Genomic DNA, 12,937 nt, shown 5'->3' with positions numbered 1-12,937 from the left:
AGACCATGAATCCTTAATATATAGATTTACGCTGTTCTACTAAATATAATATGAATTTGGATCGTTAAATTAACAAAAACCATTTCTACTAATTTTCTCACAAGGCCTAGGTGCGTATTTTTTTTCATAAATTGAAAATAAAATATATGATATAAAAAATAGCTAGAAGTAACATATAGAGATCTTAGAATGTTTTATAATCTGGGGTTGGGAGGAGTAGTGAATATTTAATATTTGTTGAAGATATTGGTTTTCCATAGAAGCGAATCAAAGGGCAAAGAAAGAGTGGTGAAAAGATTGAGTGCAGTAAGGAGAAGTGCACAGATCGAACACACTGTTAGGAAAAGAAAAGCTACATCCAAAATCATCTCTCATAATCCCTTCATGCATGTTTCCCAACTCCATCAGATCATCACTCCAACATTCATGGACAAGCTTCTCACCTTCGCCACTCCTCTCCATTGATGATGCACTGTTGCAATCACCCTCAGCTTCAACTCCAGGGATATATTTTGCAGTCACACAAGCTTTTCTCTTTCTCTTCTTATCAACACCAAGCTTCTTGCTTAAATGAGTGTTCCAAAAGTTCTTCACCTGGTTGTCTGTTCTCCCCGGAATCCTCCCCGCAATCAAAGACCACCTTAACAATAAAAAAGGCACTACCCTTGTTTAATCGATCGTAACTACCTACCATCAAATCAAGACTTTATATTCTTCTAACAATTTATCTGATAATAAGAAATAACCTATTTCCAAGGAGACTGTGAAGCCGAACAACAAGGTCTTCTTCTTCTTCTGAGAAATCTCCACGCTTAACATCGGGAGTCAGATAATTCATCCATCTCAGTCTGCAACTTTTGCCGCTTCTCTTCAACCCTACAATCAAAATCAGAACAAATTAAACGAGATCGCATCCATGAGATGACTATGAAAAGTGACATTATACACACACACATACCTGTCACTTTAGGAATCCGGTTCCACTTCCCAGTTCCATGCTTTTTCACGTAATTAGTTAGAACCGAGTCTTCCTCCGCATTCCAGAACCCCTTCTTCGATTCGTTCTCGTAAGCTTCCATTGTTGCAAAGTTTAAGCCTTTCTCTTGTTTGCTGCAGTTCTGAAAGTAATTGCAAAGGAACTAAGTTAGAAAATTCGCGAGAGGCCTTGAATGGGATCAATGGTCTTACTCTTTTATAGTACGAATATATAAGCTTCGAAGCTTATATAAACAACCTGCGGCATAACATACTTACAATACCTCATGTACATATATATAGCAGTTCACATTTAATTTTTCTCTAAATGAAATATTTTGAGGAAGAATTAGCAACAGAGAAAATGCAAAGAGGGAGGATATGTTAAAAAAATAGAAAAGGAGTGGTGATTTGATTTAGTAATATGAAAAAAAAACAACAATTTTCTATTTACGAAAGATAAGTAAAGTTATTCTAAATAAATATATTTAAATTTTAAGTAAATTTTATACAATTTAGTTAAAATTAAAGTTAACTTCCTGGTACAGTATGCTGTAACTATTTAGTTCTGTACTAGAAATATCCAAATTTGAAATCTCCAAGATAAATTAAACTAAATCAAAATTATGCAAGAAATCCAATTTTAAACTTTTAAGCAATGTCTTATTTATCTACATATAATTTTCTCAAATTTACGTAATTAAATATTGTTTTAAAATCACACACTTTTGATTCATTTGGCCATTTAATGAATGCAGATAAAGCAGCGCAGTAGGGTTCAGTAGTATTGGGTACTGCTGAAAGAAGGTGTTTGAAATAGAAAATTTTGGTATGCGTAACCAAAATATCGATGACATCCTGCAGGTGAGATGACAAAAATAGAGGGAGAAGATAGAAGAAGCAATAAATGTGAGAGATGATAAAAAAAGAAAAAGAAAAATGGGAGGAAATATTGTAAGAAATGAAGGAAAATATGAGAAGATTTTATGAAATTTTGTGAGTGATTAAAATGTTTTTAAGGTTAATATTTAATTAATTATAAATAAATTATTTTTATTTGAAATTTATAAAGTGAAAAATAAAAGGTAAAAGGCTTCTTAATAAGTGTGATAATATCTTGTTTATCATGCTTATTGAATCTTTTTATTTGTTTTTATGTCAAAATTTTTTTAGGGTTTAAGACTTAAATATTTTCTTTTGGATACATTAATTATATTGAGACTTTTGTAGAGGAGTGGAAGTTTAAAGAAATTTTAAGGATTTTTTAGGAACCTCCGTTCGATAAATAATTCTCTTATTTTCGACAAGAAAGACCCTATTTATGTTTGTCTAACGAATATTATCCTTGTATAGTGAAAAGAATAAATTTTTTGTTAAACAAAAAACAACTGTAACATCCCAAAAATACAGTTTAAAATTATATAATAGAATAATTACATTGAATAATAATACAAATCAGTCTTACACTAAAAGAGAAAGTACAATTATGATCGAACGACCTTACAGAAAGAGCTACAAATTTAAACTATACAAGATAAGCAAGTCTCATCGAACGGTTTACAAAAACCAACACCGAACGGTCATACAAAACAAAAGGAGAAGGTGATCGAACGACCACCTTACTATCAAACTAAACTACTGACCGAATGTTCTACTGTTCGGTCTTAACTTCTACCTCGACTAGGTTTTCTTCCTCCAGTGCCTCATCCAGTAGCTCGTCTCCTTCTACTCACATCCACATGGATGATCATTGCAATGACAAAGACGAACGTACAAAACAGACAAGACAGGAAATACAGGGTAAGCTTATATAATTTAATTTATGTATAAACATACATTTCACACAATCAACCAAAACAGATAATTCATCATACACTCATACAAAGCCTAATACTAGACTGACTGTCCGGACTGTATGAAATCTGTGTAGCTACGACGTTCGTGCACCCGGGTGATGTAGTAACTGGGATACTCTCAACAGCTGCCACCCGAGGTTAGTCTTATCTGTCCAAATTAATCATTAAGACTAGGACCTCCTATCGTTCCCACACATGACCTACCCTCCTCTACGTGAGGACGAGTACTCACGGAACATCAGGATGAACCGCCAGCTTAGCATGCCCACATTCATACTTTACACATTTCAATATTCATTCATGAGTCATTCCTCCCCGGAACGCTCGTCCATAATCCAACACATTTCATCCATATCATATTCTCTTCATCTTTCACTAATAATCATTTCAATTAAACACTTCGCACAAAGATCCATAAGGATACCAAATACCGAACGTTCAACCCTAACTCATAACGAGACCGAACACTTGGAACGAGACCGAGAGGTCTCCAGTTCCAGAACAAATTAAGACCAAGAGGGTTACTACCGGAGAAAGAAATCGAGTACAATCCTATATCACAAGAAATGAATGGAACGAACGTTAATTACAAAGTGAGCCAATTAGATGAACTGACTCTTGAGAGCTCCAACCGAACACCAAAAAGACCATGTCAAGTACTAAAACTCTAGGCCGGAACCAATGGATACAGCCACTTCAATACATCAAAGAATAATACTTAGAAGAATTCACGTGAAGAACCCGAACGCTTGTGAATACTTAACTTGTTTGAGTTTAACATCAAGAAAACCAAATGTCAGTCAATGACCGAGCACAGTAGAGAGAGAACTCTATTGATTTTGGACGAACGTTATTTTCATCAAGATAAATTATAGGAAAGAGAATGAGCGCTTGGTGTAAGACCGAGCACTACTCAATAAGAGCGCTTGGTATAAGACTGAGCACTACTCAATAAGAGCGCTTGGTGTAAGACTGAGCACTACTCAGTACGAGCGCTTGGTGTAAGACTGAACACTACTAAACTTATATTAGAAATCTTGATAAATATAATAAGATACTTATTGGAGTAGTGTTTAATGATAAACTAAAATATACAAATACATATATACATATTTAAGTTTATCACTGAATACCAAGAACCAACTATGCTTGGCCGAACACTCATGCACAGTAATTCGAAACTAAGACGCTCGTCCTCAATTAGGATTCTTCCTAAATGAAAGAATCCAATTCTAACCAAGTTTATTAGGAAAACCGAACGTACACTTTCATAGAGGAAATTTCATACCAGAATCATTTATATTCAAACTCATTTCTCAACATATATTTTAATAATTCCATACATTCATATCATAGTTAATTTTCATACTTCATACAATCCAACATATCAACCATCATATATCATATTAATTCAGTCAATTCAACGAACGTTCATGCAATACAAAAAAGATTTTAGTGAGAAGGAGGAGAAATAAGATTTTCAGAGTTTGGGGAAGAAGGGTGCATGTAGAGAGTGTGGCGTGAATTTCTGAAAATCGGTTTTGCTTCCCACGTCAAAACGAGCGTTCGCTCATCTGCCGACACCTGCCATCCACTATCTGATTTTTGGATCCTCTTCGTTTGACACCTGCGTCCGTTCAGAGGATTTTTGGATGCGTTTTAAATGAGGTCTGACAGCAACTGTGCTGAGCAAATAAGAATTTAACTAAGAATTTATAACCAACTGTATTTTGAATATATTTAAGTATTTTGAATTAAGTTTCTATTAAGAATTTTATTTATATTGATTGCTCAATTTTTTTTATAAATTTCTCTAAGTATTCTGCATTTAATTAATTTTGTATTTAATTAATTTTATTGTAAGATGACATAAATGTTAGTCTTGCTTTGTTGTCTTTAAGTCATTGATCTATTTCCTTCTTTCATTTACAATATTTTTTAACTCATTCATCAATTTGTTATTTTTCTTTTTTAAGAACGAGTTGATTAAGAAGTTGGACAAAATTTAAAAAAAATGGAAATTCATCAATGAATTAGAAAATATAACTTTATTGACAACAAAATAAATAAAATAACTTATATACAAAAAAATGTTTTAAATACTTAGCAAATTTATTTAAAAGTATCTATATTTACACTGAGGTAAAACTTACTTAAACTTTTTTATTCTCTTCCTTCCATATTAGTTGAATGTGAGAGATTCACAATTTTGAAGTATATTGAAGAAAATATTCAAATTTAATTATTAATTGAAGATTGAATTTGGTAAGTACTTTAGAAGAGAAAAAGAAAAATATAAGGATTATTTTAGACTATTGTGATTTTGTTCTTGAGGTCGTTCGTGTGTGTTTGGGTAAACTTCGATCTTGACGGTGAATATGGTGCAGTGATAGAAGAGCATTGTATGTAGTTTGTTTTGGGGGCAGGAAGATCTGAACCGTGTCTGTGCTGTTGATTTGCACAGAAGAGGCAGCAGACGGTGTACGTGAGTCCGTGTAATAATAATCAATAGCCTTTGGATTCTTCTACTAAACACTACGGAAAAAGGACACAATACCCAATTCCGTCTCTTTTCCACCTATGTCAGTTTCAAAACAAATCACAGACTCAGTTATTTCTATGACAAAATTAAACATCCAATTATCTTTTTAGATCCCATTAATAATTTCCAATTAAGTTTAAAAATTAAAATATTATTTTAATATAAGTCCCAAATACCTTCATTTCTAATAAAAAATAATTATTAAATGACAACAAAAATACGATTTGTATAAACAACTGTTTTAAATTTACAAATACCCTTCTTTAAATTTTAATTATTATTTTTTCTATCACGATCAATGTTCTCACATTATTTATTATTTAAGAGTTAGAGTCCAACATAATTTAACTATTTTTTATTTTTTTTATTCTTTCGATACGTCTTTTAAAAATAAAAGTATAATAAAATTTATAACCAAAACCAATTTAAATATACGGTGATTCATTATGTTATTTAAATCAACTAAATCAAACATAATCAGGAACTTTATATTTTAACTGGTTGGATTTTATAAATGAAAAGTAAAACTTAAAATAATTCATTAAATTTTTACAAAATATAAAACTAAATAAAGTAAAATAATTGATTGCATTGTCACTTTAAAAAAAGAAAAAGAAATAATAATAAAAATAACTGGTTATATTTGTGTTTTATTAAGGGTTTTTAATGCTCTGAAAACCATTGTTAGCAAAAACACAGTACATAGAACCAAATATGCAAGAATCTGTTTTGGGAAATTTTCATTTTCATTCAAACCAGTCCTTCAGAGTACGACCAATATGTTTTGAACAATGATTATGTTCCAATTTTTTTTTTGTACCAATCCTTGTACAAATAATCATGAACCGTCGATTAAAACTGAATTCAGAAAACATCCTAATGATCCAATTCATACCAAATAGTCGTTCTTCTAGGACAAACCTACTTATTCAGTGCCCATTGATTCGATTTGGTTCAGTTTAATCATTACTTAGTTAACTAATTTCCACTAAGAGCAACAAGATGGAAATCACTATTTATTATAAACACATGCACGAAAAACTTTTATTTCTACCAAGCTATTAGTTTTATTTTCTTTTTTAAACTGTCAATATTAATAACAAATAAATTAGATACAGTTATACTTATACAAGTTCGTAGAGTGTCCTTTGTACTAAATAGGATAAGTGAAAAAATATACCGGAATTCACCTTTCTCAGATCGGTAGCACAGTAATAAAATAATTTAAAATTACTATTGAAACAATGTTGTACTTGAGACTCTGTTTACATTTTACCACTTGTTTAATAAACTCTTAAATGTAAATATAGGATTTTTCATGAGACAACTATATGGAATCTGAAAATTCTAATAATCTCTTCCATAATTAAGAACACTTTTCTTTGCCAATGTTTTTTAGTTACATAATGAATCAAAGTAATTAGTAATATAATCAATCATAAGAATTATGAATCTTTAATTTAGACATAATTATAAGAGGAGTACGAAATTGTAAATAAAGGTTTTGAATCCAAAAAAATATAGGATCTTGATATGAAATAATTTAACTTAAGAGATCCCAGGAACTTTTAAATACATCAATCATAAAATAATAAATACTTTTGAGAATAATTTTTCTACAAAAAGTAAATGAATACAGTGTGTAATTAATATATATATATATATATATATATATATATATATATATATATATATATATATATATATATATATATATATATATATATATATGTATGTATGAGTTGAAAGTTTTATATTAAATAATAAAAAAGTTAAAATGACTTGAATCTTGTGGTAGGTTTTTTATATAGATGCCTTATATTTTATTGGTGATGAATTTTTCCGGTCTATCCAGTAAAGAAATTTCAACATTAATATTACAGTCAATAATTTTTGCCAACATCTAAATGAATCGGAAAGTCACTTTAGATTAGGAAAAAGGTGGTGGGATAAATATGTTTTATCGTAGTAAAAACATGTGATAAAATCTAACTTGCATTTAAGGAAATTCTTAGAAATTAAAATGAAAGTCTCACTATGTAAAAATAAAAAGTTGAGTGATATATATAAAAAAAAACCATTAATATTTGTTTTATGTGAAATAAAGTATTATAATCTACTATACAAACAATTTAATTCTCAAGTGATGAATCCCGCAATGTATTTCACTAAAATTTTGTCAACAAAAATGTTTGACTTACAATTTTTCTTTTTTTTTAACATTTTTTTCCCTCTCTTAAAAAACTTGTCCATGAGGATTCAATATAAGGAAAAGGGTTGGTCTCAACAATATAACAACTCACGGTTCAAACTTTAGTTAAAACAAAAGTGCTTCGTTATACACCAACCCAACAACAACCTAATACAATTAGCAAAAAAAATAAAGGCTTTTACTTCTTGGAGCACCCTCATAATTTTAAAATGACAATTTTATTCTTCATGGTTTTGCAAATCCTTCCTAATAAGTTTTCGGAAATTTGAAAAACAACAATTTTAGAAGGTATGAGATGCATTTTATAGGGATGGTAAAAATGACCAAAATCACCCAACTCATCAAGGAAAAAAAAAACAAGTCAAAACAACATTTTCAATATGAGAGTTTGAATCAACTCGACCCGGTAAGACCGTTAGTCCGACAGGCTAGCCATGCAGGTTAATCAGGCCAACTTGACAACCCAATTTCATTAAAAAAAAAATTAAACTCGCATTTGACACTTCATATTAACACAACCTGAAAAGGTCCAATACCGTTTGACCAAGGTCTGACACAGCTCGACCAATGTCTGATACAGATCGACCAAGGTCTAATACAAATCATGCAAGATTTGAAACAGCTTGGAGGACAGCCCTTTTCAGCCAAAAATCAATGCATCATTGACCAATTTTCATGTAAAAAATTAAAAAATTTATGTCCATTTCCACGTAATATTATTAAACTTTCAATGACAAAAAAAAAAGTAAGTAGACGAGCTAGCACCCCAGTAACAAGTCGAATCAAGTTATAAAGTTTAATCTATTTTCAATTGGCAGAATAGTTCAATTAAACCCGTTATTGACATATTAGTATTAGACTGAGCTTATATGGGTTAGATTAACCGTTTTGTCACTCCTAATATTTTGGAAAGAGATTTTTGAAATATATGAAATGATTTATGGAACGAGTATTTTAGAACAAAATTTTCAAGTCAAACTTTCTAAAACATTAGATACTTTCTAAAACCAGCTTTTTGAAACAATTTTTTTTACTAAATCCGATGTTTCTCTCTTCTTTTTCCTCTCAAAATGGAGAACGAAGGTACAATGGGAGGTGCAGCCTCTCAAAATGGAGAACGAATACAATGGGAGGTGCAGCTTAGTAGCAACAGTAATGGTTGTAGTCACAACACTATTTAACTAGTATTTGTGTTAATGTTAACGAAGAAACCAAATTGATGTTATTTTTAAAATTGAGGACTTAATAGGAGTTTTAAATATTATGGAGACCAAATGAATAATTTATAAAAAGGCAGGATCCAAAAGTAATTTAGTTTTTTTAGAAATTTTCATATTATAATTCATAGAAATTTAAAAATTTACTGAAAATAATCTCATGAAACTCATTTCTAGCAATAGTCTCACAAAAACTCTAGAACTATTATCTTGTTTGGTTCGTCGATAACAAATCTCGATCTTAAATGAAAAGTCTAATATATATAAGGTTCAGATTTGGGTTCAAACCCACTTAGGGAAAGAAACCATAAATTTTATCTATCTTAGGATGAATATTAACTGTTTCTAGGTCTATAAAAATACCATACACCATCTCAGTAGAAAAAATATATTTATAATTTAAGCATCATTTAAATTTTTTTGCCAATAAAAGTACACTTATAACACAAAAATATTGTATAAAGACAATAATTTACATGAAATTATTTTAATTATACTAAAATATTTAGAATAAAATCATTTGAAAACAACAATTTAAAAAAATAACAATTATTTTAGCTAATAAAAATTCATTTTCGTAATAATCTTCCAAGTATATATATACACACGTATTAATAATTAATTACACACCTTCAGTCTCATTTTTTTTAGGTTTAAACCCTCGAATCGTCCTTATATTTGTTAGAGAATCTCAAGTGAATCATCGTATTTGTAATTGTCTCAATTGAGTCTAAATATTTAAAAAAATTGAGCTAATTTTGTCTTGTCCGTTAAATTTTCATAGACAATTTTAATAGATGTTGTTAACGTTGTTTGAGGAAACTTAATGGAGAGGATAAAATTGGCTCAATTTTTTAAATATTTAGATCCAATTAAGACAATTGCAAATTTAAAGATTTACTTAAAATTTTTCAACAAATATAAGTACGAGTGAGGTTTAAATTTTTTTTTACTATTGATGAATTGAAAATCTTTGTTATTATACTTTTTCTGACATAATTTTGGTAGAATGATAAGTAAACGTAAACGTGAAATGGAACGAAGAAAATAATGTTCTATACAAAAAACAATGCATATCCATCCAAATAAGGTAAATAGTTACATGGTATCTACAAATTAGTAGTGGAGGTTTGGACAAATACTCAGCATTTAAACTCTTGATTATTCATTGGATTTGATTTTTACCCACATAAACTACCGTTGTTCCATTTCTAGAATTCCCGTAAAACATGGACCTTTTCATGCCACGCCTATCTAGCTATAGTCATATATAATCATGATCAAAAAGGTTCTCCAGTGACTTCGTTTTTCTGTTCCGGACTTTCCCTGTTTCCTTCAACAACTCCTCCAACCTTCTCTTTTCATCAGCAACATCAGGATTTGCAGTCCCAAGCTTTTCTTCCCTCATTACCACAATGTTTTCAAGAATTTCAATTGCCTCATCCAGCCTGAAATCAATTGTCACAGAACTACATCAGTGTTCATGAGGCTACTTTACAAACTTCAATATTATTCACATGTATATCACTTGATTATGCTTCCTAGTAATATACAATACCAAACATTCGCATAAACTATGGTAATCAAAGAAGATTTTAGATTTTAACTGTATAACCAAAAAAGGAAAGGAAGAGAGTGTGTGGATATACCTTCCAATTGCATCATATGTTCCAGCAAGATTGCCACATACTCCAAGTGTTTCAGTGTGATAGGGTCCATTCTCTTGTTCCAAAATGGCCCTTGCTTCTTCAAATAATGCTGCAGCCTCATTCAGGGAATGGAGTTGCACACAAGCAAGTCCCATTTGATTAAGAACAGTACCAAAGAAGGCTGATTTCTTTCCCCCAGTAGCACGAAGCTTGGACACGGCATTCTTGAAACAGTTATAAGATTCAGTGTAGTTCTTCAACACAAAGTACATGACCCCCATCTGAGCTTCAATTCCTGCTATGGTGTTTATCTGACCAGAGACATCATTAAGTATGGTTAGTGCCTTGTGAAGTAATTTAAGTGCCTCTTCTAGCTCATTCATCGACTCGTAGATGGCTGATACATTCATAAAACCGTTAGCAGTCTCCTCTGGAGGGACCCCAGGCATGGGATTCTCATAGATTTTAAGTGCCTCCTCACAGTATAATTTTGATTCCCTAATCTTCCATGTTCTGCTATACAAGTCAGCCAGACGTACAAAAACTGACCCCACAGCAGGATGGTTCTCACCTTTGTGGATCTTGAAAACTTTCAATGCTCTCTGATATGCAAAGATGGCCTCATCATATCTAGCCAAGGATAAATACGTGTCTCCAATGTTGCAGTCAACAAATGCCACTTCCACTTCTTGCCCATTTGCTACCATTGCCATGCTGGCCAACACAAGATGCTCCAGGGCTGCTTCGTGTTTTCCATCTGCTTCACATATAAGGCCCATCAGCCTCCTATCAGCTGCCTCTTCAAGAGATGAGGGTGAACCGTTTGCTCTGTGGATATCAAGGGCAATTTGGCACATCCTCTCCGCCTCCTCAAATTGCAAGGCTTGAAAGTTAGCCTCAGCCACATACCTACACGTTTCGCCAACTCTTGGGTCTGTTTCTCCCAAAACCTTCCTTTGCAATTCTAACCCTTCGGTGTAGCACTTAATTGACTTCTCCAGCTGGCCCGACATAGCATAAATGTCTCCTAGATGCATGTGGCCAGCAAATTTAGCAATGGCGTGCTGTTGGCCTTCCTCAATAACAGGAATCTCTATTGAGCGCTCTACTAGCGAAATTGCTTCATTGAAATTGCCCAAAGTGCAATGTATTACTGCATTAACATGTAGACACATGGCCATATCCAAATTTGGTCTCCCATAAGCAGTAGTTCTCTCAAACAATTTCTTTGCTTGAAGGGCTAATTCAAGAGCTCTGGTCGGATTATTTCCAGATGAAATTATGTCCCTTGCTTGGTTTAGTAAAGCTTGTCCCAGTTCAGGCTTATCCAATGCTGACCCAGAGGAAATATCAATCTGACCTTGTGACAGTGATCTTCCACCGGCAGTTTTTTTCACACGGTGAACACCTGTGTTCTGTTTTCTCAAAGGGCTGTCATTCTTCCTATCAATAGGAGGTTTTGCAGTAGGGCTTTTTGCTATCGGTGATCTTAACTTTGATGGGGTTTCTGGGAAGAATTGTGATTGTGATACTTTCTTTGGTTTTTGTGAAACAACACAGCTTAAAGTTCTTGTTTGAGTCTCACCCACCTTGTCTAGCTTCTTATCATTGGACGAACTACTCATTGTGGAAGGAGCTTCGCTGCTAGAATTCCCTTGTTTCTTTTCTTCCACTTCATCTTTCACTATCTCCACCTCTCTCTTCTGCCCTCCAAATAGATAGAACAATTTTGAATAGGATCTAGACTCACTGCCATTGTATCCAAAAATTCGGCTTGAGGATGATTGATCAGAACTCTGCATGTCACAAGCATTTCCATGTAGCCGTTGAATTGCGGGACTGTCCACCACCCTCTCAACATTGAAAGATGGACCAATACTTTGGCGTCTTTGTTCGCTCAAGGAACTCCTTGGAGTTGAGGTTCCGTTAAAGGGTGAAGTGTAACCAAACCTATTCATTACATTTACTCCCCTTTCATCGTTAACTCCCATATTTGATTCCTTAGGAACCAGAATCACTGGGACAAACAATACGAAACACAAAGTACATAAAATGAACCCTTATTCATGTACAAAAACAGCAGACATTATCAATAAAAAGCAAATGTTATAACCAGAAGTAATGCAAAGCAATAAAGAACGCACTTGAAGCCATGTCAAAGAGAAAGGAAATCCTAACGACGAGATCAAAGAGATGGCACAATATGTTGATGTGTCACACTACCATTCAATTGATGGAAAGAACATGGTTGTCGGTTATCATGCAAAGGAAATGCATGAAACTAATGTTATTTGAAACAATGACCAGATTCCCATTTCACAGCTAAAATAATTCTGACAATACATAATAACCAAGCTGTAAGGATTAATTATAAAATCACAACGAACATAATCAATGATGCAGCAGCAGAATCAAATTAAAAAGGTAAGAAAACCAACACAAAGCGAATATATATGTTCCATTTGGTGTATCCTCATCTTGGTATA

At 32.3% G+C, this 12,937-nt stretch overlaps 2 protein-coding genes across 2 annotated transcripts; both read right to left on the bottom strand.

Moving 5' to 3' along the window:
* Nucleotides 1-250: 250 nt before the first annotated feature.
* Nucleotides 251-1,129, bottom strand: LOC108329383 (transcription factor WER). Its single transcript, XM_017563562.2, has 3 exons — nucleotides 959-1,129; nucleotides 747-876; nucleotides 251-640 (listed from the first exon to the last, which is right to left on the bottom strand). Exons 1-3 carry the CDS (start codon nucleotides 1,077-1,079, stop codon nucleotides 268-270), a joined length of 624 nt encoding a protein of 207 aa, XP_017419051.1. The 5' UTR covers nucleotides 1,080-1,129; the 3' UTR covers nucleotides 251-267.
* An 8,779-nt stretch (nucleotides 1,130-9,908) lies between these two features.
* On the bottom strand, nucleotides 9,909-12,448 carry LOC108329393 (protein KINESIN LIGHT CHAIN-RELATED 3). Its single transcript, XM_017563574.2, has 2 exons — nucleotides 10,452-12,448; nucleotides 9,909-10,250 (listed from the first exon to the last, which is right to left on the bottom strand). Exons 1-2 carry the CDS (start codon nucleotides 12,440-12,442, stop codon nucleotides 10,067-10,069), a joined length of 2,175 nt encoding a protein of 724 aa, XP_017419063.2. The 5' UTR covers nucleotides 12,443-12,448; the 3' UTR covers nucleotides 9,909-10,066.
* Nucleotides 12,449-12,937: the final 489 nt, after the last annotated feature.

This window comes from Vigna angularis, chromosome 1, assembly GCF_016808095.1.
Source record: "Vigna angularis cultivar LongXiaoDou No.4 chromosome 1, ASM1680809v1, whole genome shotgun sequence".
NCBI classification, from domain to species: Eukaryota; Viridiplantae; Streptophyta; class Magnoliopsida; order Fabales; family Fabaceae; genus Vigna; species Vigna angularis.
This window is presented reverse-complemented; position numbering and strand designations above follow the sequence as displayed.

Excerpts from the sequence above, each read along its gene's own strand:
- LOC108329383 (XM_017563562.2), bottom strand. The coding sequence starts at position 1,079 with ATGGAAGCTTACGAGAACGAATCGAAGAAGGGGTTCTGGAATGCGGAG. Across the intron at positions 877-958 it reads CCGGATTCCTAAAGTGACAG|GGTTGAAGAGAAGCGGCAAA; the intron begins GTATGTGTGTGT and ends TTTTGATTGTAG. Across the intron at positions 641-746 it reads CACAGTCTCCTTGGAAATAG|GTGGTCTTTGATTGCGGGGA; the intron begins GTTATTTCTTAT and ends TTTATTGTTAAG.
- LOC108329393 (XM_017563574.2), bottom strand. The coding sequence starts at position 12,442 with ATGGGAGTTAACGATGAAAGGGGAGTAAATGTAATGAATAGGTTTGGT. Across the intron at positions 10,251-10,451 it reads ACATATGATGCAATTGGAAG|GCTGGATGAGGCAATTGAAA; the intron begins GTATATCCACAC and ends AATTGATTTCAG.